This window comes from Schistocerca nitens, chromosome 5, assembly GCF_023898315.1.
Source record: "Schistocerca nitens isolate TAMUIC-IGC-003100 chromosome 5, iqSchNite1.1, whole genome shotgun sequence".
In the NCBI taxonomy this organism is placed as follows: Eukaryota; Metazoa; Arthropoda; class Insecta; order Orthoptera; family Acrididae; genus Schistocerca; species Schistocerca nitens.
The window spans coordinates 199,962,914-199,983,060 of NC_064618.1; the positions used below are offsets into that span (position 1 = coordinate 199,962,914).

The 20,147-nt window shown below is 39.9% G+C and overlaps 1 protein-coding gene across 1 annotated transcript in view; it reads right to left on the reverse strand.

Moving 5' to 3' along the window:
- Window positions 1-6,931: 6,931 nt before the first annotated feature.
- The window catches only part of LOC126259719 (ADAM 17-like protease), a 138,448-nt gene continuing 125,232 nt past the window's right edge, over window positions 6,932-20,147 (reverse strand). The window contains exons 10-13 of the mRNA XM_049956697.1: window positions 12,286-12,494; window positions 11,133-11,371; window positions 10,213-10,328; window positions 6,932-7,374 (exon numbers count right to left, since the gene is read on the reverse strand). Of these exons, the coding sequence (XP_049812654.1) occupies window positions 7,057-7,374; window positions 10,213-10,328; window positions 11,133-11,371; window positions 12,286-12,494 (882 nt within the window). The 3' untranslated portion in view covers window positions 6,932-7,056. The remainder of the gene's footprint in view (window positions 7,375-10,212; window positions 10,329-11,132; window positions 11,372-12,285; window positions 12,495-20,147) is intronic.

The following is a 20,147-nucleotide window of genomic DNA, read 5'->3' on the forward strand; positions in this document are numbered from 1 at the left end:
GCATCTCTTGTCTGACTACAAGTGACATCTCATCATCTTCAACTGGATATGGTGCAATGGCATCGTTCCATCGCAATGGCGGAAGAGCACCATCATTACGGTGCTCAAACCCAGTCAAAACCCGCTTGATGTGGATAGCTACCGGCCCATCAGCCTCGCCAACTGTCTTTGTAAGCTGCTGGAACGTATGGTGTGTCAGTGGTTGGATTGGGTCTTGGAGTCACGTGGCCTATTGGTTCCATGTCAGGGCAGCTTCTGCCAGGGTCACTCTACCACTCATAATTTGTGTCCCTCGAGTCCGCCGTCCGAACAGCCTTTTCCAGATGTCAGCATTTGGTTGCCACCCCCCCCTTTTTTTTTTACTTACGTAAAGCATACAACACAACCTGGCAACAGCATATCCTTGCCACATTGTATGAGTGTGGTCTCCCGGGCCTGCTCCCGATTTTTTATCCAAAACTTCCTGTCGCTCTGTTCTTTCCGTGTCCAAGTTGGTGCCTCCCATAGTTACCCCCCCCCCCCCCCCCCCCCCAAGTTCAGGAGAATGGCATTCCGTATTGAGTGTCTCTCTATTTTTAGTGACTATTAATAGCCTAGCAGCAGCTGTAGGGCCGTCGGACTCATTTTCTCCGTATGCGGATGACTTCTCCATTTCACACTGCTCCTCCAGTACTGATGTTGCTGAGCAGCACCTACAGGGAGCCATTCACAAGACGTAGTCATGGGCTCTAGACCATGGCTTCCAGTTTTCAGCTGCAAAGTCGGGTGTCATGGATTTCTGTCAGTGTCACACCGTTCATCCAGAACCAGAACTTTACCTTAATGATGATCCACTCTTTGTAGTGGAGACATATTGATTCTCAGGCCTGGTTTCCAATGCCCAATTGACTTGGCTATCTCACCTTCGTCAGCTTAAGTGGAAGTGCTGACAGCACCTCAGTGCCCTCCACTGCCTGAGCAATTCCAACTGGGGTGCAGATTGCTCTACACAGCTGCAGATCTACAGAGCCCTTGTGCAATCCCACCTTGACCATGGGAGTCTGGTTTACGGTTCAGCGGCACCCTCAGTGTTGTGTTTACTTGACCCAGTGCACCACTGTGACCGTCACCTAGCAACAGGAACTTTTAGAACAAGTATGGTGACCAGTGTCCTGGTGGAGGCTAGAGTCCCTCCACTGAAGGTTATGCGTGCACAACTGGTCGCCAGTTATGTTGCACATGTTTGTGATTCTCCTGCACATCCAAATTACTGTCTCCTTTTCCCAAACATGGCAGTTCATCTCCCACATCGGCAGACCAGGTCAGGGCTTATGATTGCAGTTCGTGTCTGGTTCCTTCTGTCTGGAGTCCTTGCCATTACCACCTCTCGTCAATGTCCATTCATGTACACCTCCACGGTTTAGACCTAGGCCGTAGATTCTTCTGGACCTTTTGCATGGCCCTAACAACTCCATTAACCCTGTGGCTCTCCGCTATCACTTCCTCTTGATTCTAGACATGTACCGGGGGCCATGAAATGGTTTACACCGACGGCTCGATGGCTGATGGTCACGTAGGCTTTGCGTATGTCCATGGAGGACATACTGAACAGCACTCCTTGCCAAATGGCTACAGTGTTTTCACTGCAGAGCTGGCAGCCATATCTCGTGCTCTTGAGCATGTCCGCTCATGCTCTGGCGAGTCATTTCTCCTGTGTACTTACTCCTTGAGTAGCGTCCAAGCTATCGACCAGTGGTACCCTCCCAGGCAACAAACTTGCAGACAGGCTGGCCAAACAGGCTATGTGGAAATCGCTTCTGGAGGTGGGCATCTCCAAAACTGACCTGCTCTCTGTCTTATGTCACAGGGTTTTTCGGTTTTGGGAGACGGAATGGCATAACAGTACGCACAACAAACTGCATGTCATTAAGGAGACTATGAATGTGTGGAAGTTTTCCATGCAGTCCTCTCGCAGGGACTCAGTTGTCCTCTGCCGGCTCCGTTTTGGCCATACGTGGCTAACGCAAGGTTACTTCCTCTGTCATGTGGACCCACCCCGGTGTCACTGTGGCTCACAAATGACGGTTGTCCATCTCTTGCTGGACTGCCCATTTTTAGCCACTCTGTGACAGACTTTTAACTTTCCCAGCACCCTATCTTTGGTGTTGGGTGACAATGCCTCAACAGCAGCTTTAATTTTATGTTTTATTCATGAGGGTGGGTTTTGCCATTTGATCTAAGTTTTAGTGCATATCCTTTGTTCCTCTGTGTCCTCCACCATGGTCCTTTTAGGGTGGAGATTTTAATATGTTGCAGAGTGGCTGGCTTCTCCTTTTTATTCTCATGGTCAGCCAGCCATGGTAATCTGCTCTCTTGTTTTGATCTCTTCTACATGTTTCTTGCATCTCTCTGTGGTTGTCTTGTCTGATTTTGTCCATTTTAGCATTTGTTGCCCTTCTGTCATACTTGTTGTTTTCTCCTTCTTCCAGTTGCATTTTGTATGTCTCAATTATTTTACTCCCACCTTTGTGGAATTATTTTAAATGGGACAAGGGACCAATGACCTAGCAGTTTGGTCCCTCCCTCCCTCTTTTACACCAACCAACCAACCAACCAACCAACCAACCCGCCCACCTTGTACAGGATGCCCAGATCTACCATTGACACATCACTTCCAGTCAAGGGATGAGTAATGACAGATCCTGTACTTTCTGCAGAGGGACAGAATCCATGGGAGAGGGTAGTAGCTGAGGTACCTAAGATACTGGTATCACAAATACATGACTCTCAGGAGCTATTCCAACAAACCGATTTGCAGCAGCTGCCAATTGTTTGACAGTAGTCAGGGCGATTTCCAGCTGCTTGTTAATATCAATCAACTCATCCTATGTTTGAGACCAGCATTCACAGTGGGGCTGCATTTTGGCCGGTGCAACATATTACAAGACAGTGAACAAATCACTTTAAATTAAGCCCGCTGGTTAAGTTTTAATCTGTTGAGCTAAAAAGTTTTAGGCAAATACACAAAAGACAAATACACAAAACGAGATTTCTATAAAGGCAACACAAAAAGCTGTGATAAAAATTACTAGTGACCTAAAACATTTAGAGGTTTATTATAGTTGTTATCAAACTTGAAAACAGAGTTAATTTATGATAAATGCAGATAATTTATAGAGCTACACCTCTGTAAGGGAAAACTGGAGGTAACACAATATGTTTGTTAGAATATCTGCTACAGTAACTAAATCACAAATGCCGACGTACTACAAATTGCTCAAAGGTTATGCAAAGGATAATGGTAGCTTCCAAAAATTCTCAAAAATGCACAATTATTTGAGTTGATACATAATGAAATTCAGGGGAGATGTATTCTTTGGCAGAACTATGAATCATGAATGCTGATATACTACGAAATATGTTACATATCCAAAACATCAGTACTGGTGACATATGAAAATATAGTTTTGTAAGCATCTGAAAATTCTCTCCCTCCATAAAATAGGCCCCATAGTCTCTTGGATGGACATTCTCCTGAACTGTAGTGGGACCGAGTGTAAGTGGCAGTTTAGGTTTCTATCACTCCGTAGTGAGACGTATAAGTCACTCACTTCACTTGTTATTCAGTTCGCCATCACATGATTTCTGTGAAAAAGTTTTACATTTACCTACATTTTTCGTAATTTATCCTAGATATTAGCAGGTAAATATTTCAACATGTATGTGTTTTTGAACAGTAAGGTTTAAGTTTAATAGTTACAATCAAGCTCCTTGATTTAGACATTTAGTTAAAAATGTATTCTGTACAAAACGTAGGCTTCAGTCACGTAAACTGGAATTGTTGAAACTGGACCACTTAGTTTGTCATGTTTAAAGTCTGCCTGCATTAGTGCACACTGTTATTCTCTTGCTGACTCCAAGAGGATACTAGGGAGGGTTGATTGAAGCAAGTGCAGCCCTTCTGAAATCACTAAAACTATTGAAGAAGTTCAAAAACAGGTAAATTTGAAGAAGGTCAGTAAACAGCTTAATGTTTCAAAAACAGCTTTTATGTATGTGTCCAACATATAGTACAGTACACCTGAGAATGCAGTAAAACAGACCTACAATTTTGGGTAAAGATCTTGAAGAACAGCTGGTTTAACACTATGGAAGCTTCTTCCTTCATGCTTACTCACAATGACTTGTGAAGAATGGCAGTAAAATTGGCAGAGAGGAATAATAATGAACCTCCTTTCAGAGAAAAAATTGCTAGGAAAATGAGAGTTAGTCTTTCCCCTAAACACAACAAAACCAAACTCTCAAAAAGATAGTCTACAGGAACTTCACGTATAAGAGCTATTCAAAAAGAAACAAGCCGGAGGCAAAATTACAGAAACCAGTACCTGTATGTTAGAAGTATTGACCCTGACTGTTGAGACACTTGTCCCACTGTGACACAAGGTAGTGAATGGCTGTCTTTTAAATTCTCAGGGACACGATGTTAACCAGATCCGCATGTATAGCTGAACGTTGTCGTCCAAGGTGAATCGTTTACCTCTCAGAGCCTTTTTTAGGGAACCAAAAATGGCGTAATCACAGGGATAGAGGTCCGGACTATATGGAGGGTGACCGAGAACCTCCCGTTTGAATTTCTGCAGGAGTGCCACAACTGTGTTGGCCGTATGAGGCTTTGCATTGTCGTGCAACAGAATGACCTCACGGGTGAGATTGCCTGGTCATTTTGATTTGATGACTTGGTGAAGAGTGGTCAAGGTTTGCGAGTAATGCTGGGTGTTCACTGTTGTCTCGAGCTGTAGGAAGTAAATCAGAAGGGGGCCATCTTGGTCAAAGAAGAACATCAGCAGAGGGGCAAACGATTCACCTCAGGCGACGACGTCCAACTGTGTGTGCGGAACTGGTTAACATTGCAGCCCTGGAAATTTTATGAGACAGCCATTCACCGCCTGGTGTCACAGAGGGACAAGTGTCTCAACAGCCAGGGTCAATGCTTTTAACGTACAGGTACTGGTTTCTGTAATTCTGCATCCAGCTCGCTTCTTTTTGAACATCCCTTATAGCAGAGCTCTTGGATTCAGCAAAGACAATACAGGGAAATTCCATAACCTTCTAGAAGATATTATATTATATGTCCTTTGAAACTATATTATATTCTCTCTAATGTAATACATTTTTCTAATTTTTTAGTATTTTTTCATTATTTTTACAAGAGGTCCAATTTTGGCAGCTATTTTTGAATCTTGCTAAGTGTAAAGTTCTCTGTGAAAATAATTTTTTCATAACAGCTTTTCATTGCATTTTCTGTTACTAAAATGTATATGGAGCATAACAATATAAATGGTACATGCTTTTAAAGAGTAATTTATTATTTTCTATTTTAAAAATAAAAAATGAAATTGGGGGTCCACTTTTAGGCACTCTCTTCTCTTCCAGCTCCCTCACTCGTGGCAATTTAAGCTGTACTCTTAGCTTCCTGCCTAAGAACACCCACAGAAATCGTGACATAGTCAGGGCGGGGGGAGGGGGGGGGGTAAGGTCAAATGTTTGTGAAAAGAAGAGTTCAAATATCACTGCTGGTCACCTAATCAGCCACAAATGCGAAGGTGGGGGCGGGCATACAACAGGCCGTGAACCTGTTTCCTTTTCCACGGTAAAACGACATCTGTAGTCACATGGCTATAGTGTACAGTATAGGTTCATAACGAAGGTATTCTTCATGTTAGGACCTCCTGATGATTAATTGTTGATGCATCATTGACTGATATTTGATTATAAGAAATTCTACCAAAGGTGACATGTTTATGATAGTTCTTCAATGCACCAAAAAACAACTTTAGTAAGGAAATGAATAAAAACATATATGGGAGTGAAACGAAGAGCTTTCCTATTGGTCTTCCAGTTCTGACTTTTCTTTGATCGCTTGGTTAAAGCTCAGATGGTGTGGTGCGGTACTGCTAAACTCTGCATTGCTTGTTTCTGCTGCTTTGCAACTCTCCAAGGATTTAGTAACATGATGCAGCAGCTTGTGGTATTTGTAGTTGCACTGGGAGCTATCATTTACTTCACATAAGACACCACAAATTCTGTGTTATGCAACTGTGAAACTACAGATTAGGTATTCAAAATGCCTACATCAACGAATACAGTAAGATTCTAAAACCTTGGAAGAGTGGCATGTCTGCAGATGATATTTGCATGTCTACTGTTGGTTAGTTTGCCATATCAGACAAAATTTTCCTTTTCGACTTATTTCTTTCACAAAATTGTTTGTGGCCCCTGATACATCCTTGCACAAAATCTATTTTCGAATCCAGGATTTGTGTTTCACCTTCCTTTTATTGAAATCTTTGTCACTGGCCCATATAACTACAACTGACGCCCTACCGAAAGCTGTGCAGCTGCAATGAAGGGTGAAATAAATTGGTACGTTTGTCACACAAGAAAAATATTTCTTTTGTTATTTATAAACCAACTTCAAACTTGAAATTAAAAAATTCTCAAAGGTCTTGGAATCCCAAAGGCTGATATCTTGCCAGTATAAATTTCGATCACAGGCAAAACTAGTCGAGACTCTCGATTCCCGAAATGGATGAACTGTCTATATACATAATTAAGTTTGTATGGAATCCTCAGTGCACGCGATCTACTCGCACAAGGCCAATTTTTATTATAATTTCAAAGTGTTCTTAGTTGCATGTGAAATGGATTGCTTTAAAACTGAAACAGCAATACTAGTGTCTGATGCATTATCAACATCTAGGTTATTAGCAACAGGACAGCATTTATAAAAGAAAAATACAAAACTGTGTATCCGCTACAGATGAGGCAACAGCTCAAATGGAGAGGAAAGAGCAGGGACTTACCTTGTTGGAGTTATACCTACTTTCCTCTAATGAATCCTGTGCCTTAACCACTCCATCATCTCACTTGGTATTAGAAAAGAGTGTCGCTGTTTGTTCTCAATAAATATATTTATGAACTTGAGGCTTACAAAAATGTGTCTACATTACTTCAGTACAAATCCAAAATGCAACAATGGGGAAGAACCACCACATTTTCACACATCTTATCTTTAGCTTATTGAAGTGATGTGGGAATATGATGCTGTGGTCCATTCTTCTGCTTTGTGATTCTCATGTGAATAACACGATAACTGTCATCTCTAAAAAATTCACTACTGCGTCTCCATTCAAAACGTTCGTCATCCCTGATCCTACGACGACGATCTACATAGCTCACAACACAACTTGCAGGAACCCATATAAGTGCAGTTATTAAGATGACCGTGCCAACTATGTTATCACGCAAGAATAATAAAACTTTATTTATATTGATGTCCTCTATTATATCCCAGAATCTTTCTACAACATCCTGAATGGTCTTCTCACACAAACCCTGGAAAAAAAAAATTGTTTTCTCAGTGTAAAGTGCAACACACAACACTGCATCAGTATTAAATGAGTAAAATGCAAGTTACTAAATAGATGGGCAATGTGGAATTTTTGCCTGACAGAGGGTTAGCATTGAGTTTTGCCTGGTACAGGGTTAGCATTTGTTATGTTAGGATATGCTGGGAAATAATAGGAGTTAATTATCTACTTGACCTACAGAACAGAACTTATTAAAATAGTCATGTTTTGTCTGTTTTGTTCAAATGGATAGCTTGAAATACCTTACTGACATAAACACCTTTCTTTGTTATGAATGGCAAATCACCAATGGAAATTAATCCACAATTGGCAAAGGATTAAAATTCATGTGAAGGATATCTCAAAATTTCAATAAATAAAGAGGCCACCAAAGAAGTTCACAATATGGCATTGGATTGAATACATTTTAGGAGCACAAAACAAGTGAGTTTGCGTAAGGATTTGCTACTGTGAAAATACCAAACAATCAATATCAAAAATGAAACATGAATCAAAGAAGTGGGTGGAAGCAAGAGGTATTGGGGGGAGGGGGGGGGGGGGGAGAGTTGGGTGGAAGCAAGAGGTATTGGGGGTAGAGGGGGAGAGTGTCTGCTCTATGAGTAGGTGAAAAAAAACATGAAAGAGAAATTCATATTTCACCAGGACACTGTATCTGTCCACAAAAACGTTTTGACAGTAGGAAGCTCCAAAGTTTTGGGTATTAACTGTTAGAATATCAACCAAATTTGGCATCCTATGACTTTCACTGGTTTTCATATATGAATAAATTTTTGACTGGAAACATTTTGAGTCCAGTGAAAAGATTATGGAGCCATAGAAGAATACTTTGCTGACTCTCCTAAACCAGGGATGAAATCTACCCACTGAAAATTTGTTGAACGGAATACATTAAACTTAAGGACTGTGTTAAAAATAAGTGTATCTTCTGCCTACAAAACACTGTCCTTCAAACTGTCAGATGGGAAACTCTGAATCTTATACTCTCAGGGACCCAGTTTACAAAAACATACACAAAGAGAATGTTCAAAAAAGATATTTCAACATCTATATGCATGCCCTGCAAAACCACGTGAAGTGCATGGCAGATGCTACTTCCTATTTTACCACACCTTAGAATTTTTTTCCATTCCATGTGTGTATGGAGTGCAGGAAGAATTACTGCTTAAATGCCTTTGTGCACAATGTAGTTAGTCGAAGACTATCTTCGTGACTCTTATGGGAGCAATACATAGCCATAGTAGTGTATTCTATATTCCTAACTTAATTCTGGTACTACAAACTTTGTAAGTAGGCTTTCATGAAGTAGTTGTCATCTTATACCATTTTTGTAAACATTTTTGGAACAGTGATCAATAAAGTATTATATTTTAACTAAAGTTCAGTCTTGATCACAACGCTTAGGTCTCAATAACATAGGTGACCAGTTTTGGTTATATTTATATAACCATCTTCAGACCCATGGCTTCCTTGGAGGATGGTAGGCGGAACTCTCCTCAGTTGACTTCGTAGCAGCTGAGGAGAGCTCCGCCTACCATCCTCCATGGAAGCCATGGGTCTGAAGATGGTTATATAAATATAACCGAAACCGGTCACCTATGTTATTGAGACATAAGTGTTGTGATCAAGACTGAAGTTTAGTTAAAATATAATAGTTGTCATCTATTTTCAGGTGCCTGCCATTTCAAGCCTAGTGGTATTTCAATGATGCTTCCCCATTAATCAAACAAAAATGTTACCATTCTGCTATAAATTTACATACCAGTTCAAATATCTCCTGTTAATCCTTTATATATGGATAACATTCATTTAAGCAATCTTCCTGGATGCATTGTCCAAGTGTTCTGTAAGCAACTTGCTTTGTAGACAGATTACATTTGCCAGTATGCTACCAACCAAAGTCTGCCATCTGCTTTACCTACTCTGACTGTGCCTGTATGATCATTATTTTCACACCAAAAATTATCACTCCCAGACATTCATTTGTCTTGACTGCTGCCAATTGTGATCCACTGATGTCACAGCCGCAAAGTACTATTTCTTTGGATTTTGTGAAGAGTACAATTGTACATTTATGATCGTCTGACCAATTTATCAACCTTATTCGTGCAGAGTTTTTTCAAATTGTGCTTTATTACAGATAAAGCGATCATCTGAAAAACATTATGTATCCACATAATTTCCTTGGTCCATGGCTTTCAGGATGTCACATGAGAAAAACACAAGTTAGGTTTCCCATGAATGCTGGTTTCAGAAGTTATGCTGGTCAGCTTGAAAGAGTCATTCTGTTACAGATACCTTCTGATGTTCTAAAATTTACAATGCTATTGGACAGAAGTTCTGTAGACCACTTTTGCAACACTTACTGCAGAAGGGTTTGTCCTACATTTTCTTCCAACCACGGGGCACAGTGTCACAGGATCTACAGTATATTTTATTTAATAAAGGCACTAATTCTGTATACGATCTGGCAAGGGTCTATGGGGCCATAGTCAGTTTCAGGAATTTCAGCTGTTTTTCAATGACAATGACACTAATACCTGTATTATTCATCCCTAGAATGAACTGTCCTACTAGATATATATTTATCATGTGTTTAGTGTCAACATTGTTCTTTTAAACTTGAGCCACAGTTCCTCTACAAGTTCTGGTCCAGAGCTATGACACTATTGCCTCTTTATCTGGTTTACCAAACATATCAATCTCTCTACTTGTTTTAGTTCCTTTCACTTCAGCACATTCAGCAATAAAAATTTAATTCTGGTTTGTGAATAAGCAATGTTATTTAATGAAAATCATATCACACCTTGTTGCAGAATCCCTGAATACAAGGTGTTCCATCTGGAAGAATATCCATTGGATCCACAGGAAAACAAGTGTCATTGAGATTCATACGACAGCATCGTTTACAGGCATCTCCAACTGAAAGAAAGAGGCTTTGCGGTTTTATACTCTAGAGAGATGACGATGAGATGACACAATATGAAAACATATTTTAGGTTTCCAAGTACTCTATACACAGGTGCATCATTATTAGTAGTGAAAATTGACACAACTGAAAAATAAAATAATAGAAGCAAAAATGGCAAACAAATAACACTGAATTTGGCAATACCGAATTTGGCACAAGATAACACTATATTTGGCAAGACATAACACCACATTTGGCAAAAAATAACACCACATTCGGCAAAAAATAACACCACATTTGGCAAGAAATAACACCACATTTGGCAAAAAATAACACTAAATTTGGCAAAAATTAACATTACATTTGGCAAAAAATAATGCTAAACTTAGGAAAAAATAAAGCTGAATGTGGCACAGAACACCACAAAATGTGGCAAAAAATAGCACCAAATTTGGTCATAAAATAAAACATTTTTTTCCTGTGTCTAGTAATCACACATCACAATTAACTTGTGTACTGACCAATGTTTAATAGAATGTTAGTAGTTATTGTATACTCTCACCTGTCTCAGTTTTTGTTAATTGTGATACACCCTGTGTAACACTACTACACAGCATGAAAGATAGATAGAGGTAGATAGATAGATAGACAGATAGATAGATAGATAGATAGATAGAGATAGAGAGAGAGAGAGAGAGAGAGAGAGAGAGAGAGAGAGAGTTGTGCTTAATAAGTAATGTGTGAATACTTCAAGATGGCAGTGAATCAATACTGCAGAATGCCTGTGAATATAATGAGTATGAATAGTGACTCACTTGTGTCACACATACAGCTTTGGAGGCCCTGAGTTTCACAGTATGGAACACACTTTCCACGACGACACTGGCCCCTTTCGAGGCAACCAGTACCATCCTCCATAGGAGGACTACGAGGACATTCAGATGATGTTCCTGTGCAGCGGGACTCTTGCTCACATGTGGCGTACTGTGCATCACGACACTTGACTGCGACAGGCATGTACTGACAGTTTTGGCAGCAAGGCGAATTCTTGTCACTGAGCATACAAGTAAACAACAAATGAATGTTTTAGTTGCAACAGGGTCTCCGGCCACCACAAATTGCCTAAATAATAATGTTCTACTACACTGGCTGTCACTGAATGTGTAAAAATATCTGCTTGTTTTGCTTACATTACTGCATAGTTATGGCTGTGCAGTCACTCTCTTATCCAAGAGCATCCATTTTCAGACTATTTATTCATAGTCTTTGACCACAATTTAAAAAAATACATTTTGATATGTTATACTATGCAACCATTTGTGAATGGCTTCACAGCTGAAACTGTAGACATGAAAGCAAAATAAAGTGATATTTTTAACCATCCATTGACAGCTAGTGTAGCAAAATGTTATTGGTAAGAAAATAAATGAATGTATAAAGATAAAAATCTTCACCCTACAGTTGCCAAATTATATTTATTCATACTTCGGCTTCAATGCATTATAACCTCATTCTCAATGCACACAATTCATTTCTTTCATTTCAGGCTGTACAAGTGATGTAAATTCAAATGAATTGTTTGCACAGAGTGTGTACTTATAATGATATAAAACCAGTATGAAAATAAAGCCATATGCTAACTGCAGGGTGAATTGTTTTCTGTAATACAATGAAGAAATACAGTTTTGGGACCAGTTCCTTCCACCACAAAAAAAAACATGGAAAACAAAAAAGCGTTCAACGTAAGATAATTTATGAATTGAAATATGCAGAGAATTAGATGGAGAGAGAACTGTAAGGAATTCATACTATTTCATGCTTTTTTGTGGTGTTTCTTTTCTGTAGCACTGTTCCTCTGTGATTTGTTGCATAGTGCTTCATGTGTTGTAATACAAATGCATGTTTCAACTGCCTGTTAACAAGGCCAATGAAGCTGGGGTTAGAAATATTTGTTTGTATAACACAAACCTGCAAACTGCTCCCTGATTACGACGGAGCTTGCAATTTTTATCACAACAGGCATCATTATCTTCTGTGCCCAGGAGACCAGCATCACATTCTTCATCTCCTTCCACTCTTAAATTTCCGCAAAATGATTCCTCTGGCTCAGAGAAACAACGGCCAGATTTAGCTTGGAGGACTTTACGAATGGAACGTAGACTGCAGGGTGAAAATCTCTACAAAAGTAAATATGAAGGCAGAAATGAAAATATATCCTCCTTAATACATGAATTCATTGCCAATATTTCTTCACATGAAGGATTAAGAGTCCATAAAAATCTGCACACAAGTAGAGCAACAAAACAAAAAGTAAGTAAAACTTCATTAACAAAATGTGCAAACAAGTCAGACTCTCTTTTTCTATTCCAAAAATATGCATCACAAAACAAAACATTGATCTTTCACAGATTCAGATTTGCTTTCAAATGGTGTATTTTTATAATACAGTGTAAAGTACCCTAAGATGTATAGCTCCCCTGTGTTTTACCACTTTTGTTGTTATTGTCCTCGTGGCTTTCATTCTTACGAATGGTTCGATACAGCTTGTCACGCTAATCTATTTTGGCAAGCTTCTTCATCTCTGCATAATATGTGCAACCTACATTCAGCCTCATTTACTTACTGTACCCACACCTTGGACTACCTCCACAGTATTTACCGACTACACTTCCTTCCGTTACCAAATTCATAACACCTTAGTGCCTCAGGATGTTTCCTCTCAACTGATTCTCTCTCTCTCTCCCCCCCCCCCCTCCCCTTTTAGTCAATTTGTGCCATAAATTTCTTTTTTGCCAGTTTGATTCTGTATCACTTTGTTACTTACGTATCTTCAGCATTCTTTTGCAGCCACACATTACGAAACATTCTATACTCTTGTTGTCAAAACTGTTTATCATCCATGTTGAGCTTCCATACAAGACTACACTCAGTTTAAACCTGATGTTGTAATGTTTTAAAACTCCATGTTCTGCGGCGGAAAATGTTGTTGCTTTTTTTTCTCAAACTTGTTTCAACACTTATATATCACTTTCAGTGGGCCTCATTTTGAAACCGCATTAGTTTTAAAGATGGAACTGTATAGGCTGACTTGTTTCCATGTGTTTTATGGCTTGGAAACATTCCATGTTTTCCACTATATGGGATATCTCTGATGGTTTTGTTTTATGAGTTGTAAATGCACACAATATTTTTTACATCTTTTTCATCATCTATGTCTACATCTGTACTCTGCAAACCACTGAAGTGTATTGCAGGTGGTACTTCCCTTTGTACCAGTTGTTAGAGATTTTTCCCATTCCATTCATGAACTGAGTGCAGGAAGAATGAATGTTTAAACACCTCTAGGCACACTGTAATGAGTCTAATCTCATCTTTATACTGCCTACAGCAACAATATGTAGGGTGTTGCAGCATATACCTAGATTCTTCACTTAAAACTGGTTCTTGAAACACTGTAAGTAGGCTTTCATGGGATAGACTGTGTCTATCTTCAAGCATCTACCAGTTCACCATCACTTGGTATGTAAATTTTCACACACAAATGAAATTTTGGAAAACTTGTGTAGTCACATTCATCGAGAGATGTCAGGTTGCATTATATTTCACAAGAGCACTCTTGGTTCTCTAGATTAGTATGCAGTTCTTAGTCTGTTTGTAATGTTAAGCCCCTTTGGAAGATGAGACCCTGAATCCTGTTGAATATGTTATGAGGAGTGACTGTGACTTAATCTCTTCAAGCCTGGCATAGATCTGAAGTGCATGTTGCTGCTTAGCACTCAAAAGTTTTTAGTAAAATACTTCCATCACACATTTTCCCTATTGCAGCAACTTATTCAAAACTATCATCAATATTTTTGATGAAAAGCAATGGCTTTGTTGTTAAAAAATACTGTCAATCAGTTCTGGAGCTTACCAAAAACTGGGTAAATTGTCTACATCAATTTCTTCTTGCCTGGGGTTCAGGCCATGGCAGGGCCACAGGTGAGAATGCTATGGGGCAGTAGGGCTCTGCACTGAAATATTGTTTTCTTTGTGACGAAAAAGCCATGTTGGTATAGCCACCTATATGAGTGAGTTTGATGTGTTTCACTGGTGATCATATATCCAGATGCTAATTACTCTGATCAACAGCTCTTCCTAAGTAATATAATGTAATGTCCCATGGGTGCCACCTCAGCTGTCAAAACAAAAGCTCATTTCAGACTCCTTTTGGTCACCTCTCATGACACATACGCATTACCATGGACATATTCTAGCCTCAGATCCAGAGTAGGCAATTTTACACAAAAAGTAAGTCATACTTTAATTAAAGATGGCCGACATTTTATTACTTATAGATCTGATAACAGTACACTGCCTTGCTGTGCTGGTACTGCAAACGGCTGAAAGCAAGGGGAAACTACAGCCGTAATTTTTCCTGAGGGCATGCAGCTTTACTGTATGGATAAATGATGATGGCGTCCTCTTGGGTAAAATATTCCAGAGGTAAAATAGTCCCCCATTCGGATCTCTGGGAGGGGACTACTCAAGAGGATGTCGTTATCAGGAGAAAGAAAACTGGCAATCTACGGATCGGAGCGTGGAATGTCAGATCCCTTAATCGGGCAGGTAGGTTAGAAAATTTAAAAAGGGAAATGGATAGGTTAAAGTTAGATATAGTGGGAATTAGTGAAGTTCAGTGGCAGGAGGAACAAGACTTTTGGTCAGGCAAATACAGGATCATAAATACAAAATCAAATAGGGGTAATGCAGTAGTAGCTTTAATAATGGATAGGAAAATAGGAGTGTGGGTAAGCTACTAGAAACAGCATAGTGAACGCATTATTGTGGCCAAGATAGACACGAAGCCCACGCCTACTACAGTAGTACAAGTTTATATGCCAACTAGCTCTGCAGATGACAAAGAAATTGAAGAAATTTATGATGAAATCAAAGAAATTATTCAGATAGTGAAGGGAGATGAAAATTTAATAGTCATGGGTGACTGGAATTCGGTAGTAGGAAAAGGGAGAGAAGGAAACGCAGTAGGTGAATATGGATTGGGGCTAAGAAATGAAAGAGGAAGCCACTTGGTAGAATTTTGCACAGAGCACAACTTAATCATAGCTAACACTTGGTTCAAGAATGATGAAAGAAGGTTGTATACATGGAAGAACCCTGGAGATACTGACAGGTTTCAGATAGAATATATAATGGTAAGACACAGATTTAGGAACCAGGTTTTAAATTGTAAGACATTTCCAGGGGCAGATGTGGACTCTGACCACAATCTATTGGTTATGAACTGTAGATTGAAACTGAAGAAACTGCAAAAAGGTGGGAATTTAAGGAGATGGGACCTGGATAAACTGAAAGAACCAGAGGTTGTAGAGAGTTTCAGGGAGAGCGTAAGGGAAAAAATGGCAGGAATGGGGGAAAGAAATACAGTAGAAGAAGAATGGGTAGCTTTGAGGGATGAAGTAGTGAAGGCATCAGAGGATCAAGTAGGTAAAAAGACAAGGGCTAGTAGAACTCCTTGGGTAACAGAAGGAATATTGAATTTGATTGATGAAAGGAGAAAATATAAAAATGCAGTAAATGAAGCAGGCAAAAAGGAATACAAACGTCTCAAAAATGAGACTGGTTTGATGCAGCTCTCCATGCTACTTTATCCTGTGCAAACTTCTTCATCTCCCAGTACGTACTGCAGCCTACATCCTTCTGAATCTGCTTAGTGTATTCATCTCTTGGTCTCCCTCTATGACTTTTACCCTTCACGCTGCCCTCCAATACTAAATTGTGATCCCTCGATGTCTCAGAACATGTCCTACCAACTGATCCCTTCTCCTAGTCAAGGTGTGCCACAAGCTCCTCTTCTCCCCAATTCTATTCAATACCTCCTCATTAGTTATGTGATCTACCCATCTAATCTTCAGCATTCTTCTGTAGCACCACATTTCGAAAGCTTCTATTCTCTTCTTGTCTAAACTATTTATCGTCCACATTTCACTTCCATACATGGCTACACTCCATACAAATAATTTCAGAAACGACTTCCCGAAATTTAAATCTATACTCAATGTTAACAAATTTTTCTTCTTCAGAAACACTTTCCTTGCCATTGCCAGTCTACATTTTATATCCTCTCTACTTCAACCATCATCAGTTATTTTGCTTCCCAAATAGCAAAACTCCTTTACTACTTTAAGTGTCTCATTTCCTAATCTAATTCCCTCAGCATCACCCGACTTAATTCGACTACATTCCTCGTTTTGCTTTTGTTGATGTTCATCTTATACCCTCCTTTCAAGACACTGTCCATTCCGTTCAACTGCTCTTCCAAGTCCTTTGCTGTCTATGACAGAATTACAATGTCATCGGCGAATCTCAAAGTTTTTATTTCTTCTCCGTGGATTTTAATACCTACTCCAAATTTTTCTTTTGTTTCCTTTACTGCTTGCTCAATATACAGAATGAATAATGTCGAGGAGAGGCTACAACCTTGTCTCACTCCCTTCCAAACCACTGCATCCCTTTCATGCCCCTCGACTCTCATAACTGCCATCTGCTTTCTGTAAAAATTGTAAATAGCCTATCGCTCACTGTATTTTAACCCTGTCACCTACAGAATCTGAAAGAGAGTATTCCAATCAACATTGTTGAAAGCTTTCTCTAAGTCTACAAATGCTAGAAATGTAGGTTTGCCTTTCCTTAATCTTTCTTCTAAGATAAGTTGTAGGGTCAGTATTGCCTCACGTGTTCCAACATTTCCATGGAATCCAAACTGATCTTCCCCCGAGGTCAGCTTCTACTAGTTTTTCCATTTGTCTGTAAAGAATTCGTGTTAGTATTTTGCAGCCATGGCTTATTAAACTGATAGTTCGGTAATTTTCACATCTGTCAACACCTGCTTTCTTTGGGATTGGAATTATTATACTCTTCTTGAAGTCTGAGGGTATTTCGCCTGTCTCGTACATCTTGCTCACCAGATGGTAGAATTTTGTCAGGACTGGCTCTCCCAAGGCTGTCAGTAGTTCTAATGGAATGTTGTCTACTCCGGGGGCCTTGTTTCGACTCAGGTCTTTCAGTGCTCTGTCAAACTCTTCACGCAGTATCAAATCTCCCATTTCATCTTCATCTACATTGTCTTTCATTTCCATAATATTGTCCTTAAGTACACTGCCCTTGTAAAGACCCTATACACTCCTTCCACCTTTCTGCTTTCCCTTCTTTGCTTATAACTGGGGTTCCATCTGAGCTCTTGATATTCATTCAAGTGGTTCGCTTTTCTCCAAAGGTCTCTTTAATTTTCCTATAGGTAGTATCTATCTTACCCCTAGTGAGATAAGCCTCTACATCCTTACATTTGTCCTCTAGCCATCCCTGCTTAGCAGTTTTGCACTTCCTGTCGATATCATTTTTGAGACGTTTGTATTCCTTTTTGCCTGTTTCATTTACTGCATTTTTATATTTTCTTCTCTCATCAATTAACTTCAATATTTCTTCTGTTACCCAAGGGTTTCTACTAGCCCTCATCTTTTTACCTATTTGATCCTCTGCTGCCTTCACTATTTCATCCCTCAAAGCTACCCATTCTTCTTCTACTGTATTTCTTTCCCCCACTCCTGTCAATTGTTCCCTTATGCTCTCCCTGAAACTTTGTACAAACTCTGGTTCTTTCAGTTTATCCAGGTCCCATCTCCTTAAATTACCACCTTTTTGCAGTTTCTTCAGTTTTAATCTACAGTTCATAACCAATAGATTGTGGTCAGAGTCCACATCTGCCCCTGGAAATGTCTTACAATTTAAAACCTGGTTCCTAAATCTCTATCTTACCATTATATAATGTATCTGATACCTTTTTGTATCTCCAGGGTTCTTCCATGTATACAACCTTCTTTCATGATTCTTAAACCAAGTGTTAGCTATGATTAAGTTATTCTCTGCGCAAAATTCTACCAGGCGGCTTCCTCTTTCATTTCTTAGCCCCGATCCATATTCACCTATTATGTTTCCTTCTCTCCCTTTTCCTACTCTCGAATTCCAGTCACCCATGACTATTAAATTTTTGTCTCCCTTCACTACCTGAATAATTTCTTTTATCTCATCATACATTTCATCAATTTCATGTGGGTATATATTCTGATAAGTCTAAGCTATGAACATAGTGTTCACACACTTCATAGTGAAAAGTTATGGAATCATCAACAACTAAATATGTTATTTTGGTATGCCTATCAGACAGTAATATTAAGTTTGCTACTATCTGTATGCCACTGAGGGCGCCGCCTGTGTATCATTCCAAATACTGCAGTAAGTGCCACTCTCCTCGCACCACATGAAACAGCTGTGGCACTGGTCTGCGCAGGAGCCAGTTCTTCAGCTCGCAACCTGTGCTGTGTTTAACATGAATACTGTTTGTACCATATTACCATGCCACTTATCAGATCCTCACTAACAACTTGGTTTCTCTTGGAATCCAGTTCAGCTGTTTACTTGTGGCTCTGGTCATGGAACTGAAGATCTATCGTTAATACCAGAGCTATAAAAAAAAAATGGTTCAAATGGCTCTGAGCACTATGGGACTCAACATCTTAGGTCATAAGTCCCCTAGAACTTAGAACTACTTAAACCTAACTAACCTAAGGACATCACACACACCCATTCCTGAGGCAGGATTCGAACCTGCGACCGTAGCAGTCCCGCGGATCCGGACTGCAGCGCCAGAACCGCACGGCCACCGCGGCCGGCGCAGAGCTATCTCTCAGGTTGATTACAAAACTTCCAATCTGCAATACAGCAGTAACTGGTGACCTTGCAACTCTTTCTGAAACTCTCTTTATAGTCTATCATACTACTGTAGCTCTTATGGAGCAATGGATGGTGTTAGGGGGATCACTTCCCTTTAATACTCCAGTGAAAGTTTAGCCTCACTACTAGAAACATATCATTTATCTGGATGGAAAAGCTTGTTAATAGACACCAGTAGCAATGTCAGTTACCAAGGGCTGAGAGATCTCCTATATGTGCAGCAGAAGCAACTATTTGCTATTGCCTTGAACAGCCAAAGAACTGTTGGCATGTCCCTGAATTCTAACTGGAGGCAAAATGCTGCCTATGAATGTGGCAAGTAGACTGTTGGATTGATGTGTGATCTTAGGCTATCCCAGTTTATCATGATCTTGAACTGCTCTTGGGTTTTCAGCAGGGTGGAATCTCCCAGATATTTTGGCAAAATGTCTTGCTACTATGCTCAGACTGAATGTCTTCCTTTGGGTGCCATCTTATACACTGATAATCCAAAACATTATGACCACTGTCCACTGTGATGTTGGATGGTGCCTGGTGGTGTTGCGGGCACGTGACACAGTAACAAAAGTATACAAGTAGAGCAGACACAGACGTGGGAGCACCCTGGCAAAGATGTGGGCTGCAAATGGGAAAACCTGTTGAGATAAGTGACTCTGACAAAGGGCAGATTATTATTATGCTGAGCCTGTGAACGAGTATCTCAGAACGATAAAACTGGTCAAATGTTCACATGATATTGTCATGAGCATCTACGGAAAGAGGTAGAAGGACAGTGAAACTACTACTAGGCACTAATTGTTGGATGTCCATGACTCTTCACAGAACATTGGGTTTGGAGGGGTTTCTTCCCTGTAAAGTAGAATAGATAGTGATATGTGGCATCTGTTGAACATGGAGCTCAGCAGCAGACCATCCCTGTGTTCACATGCTGACCCAGCAACATTGTCAATTACAATTGCAGTGGGCGTGGATTCATCGGGATTCGACCATCGGTTATTGGAAACGTGGTGGCTCTTTTGGTGAATCACATGTTTGCTACA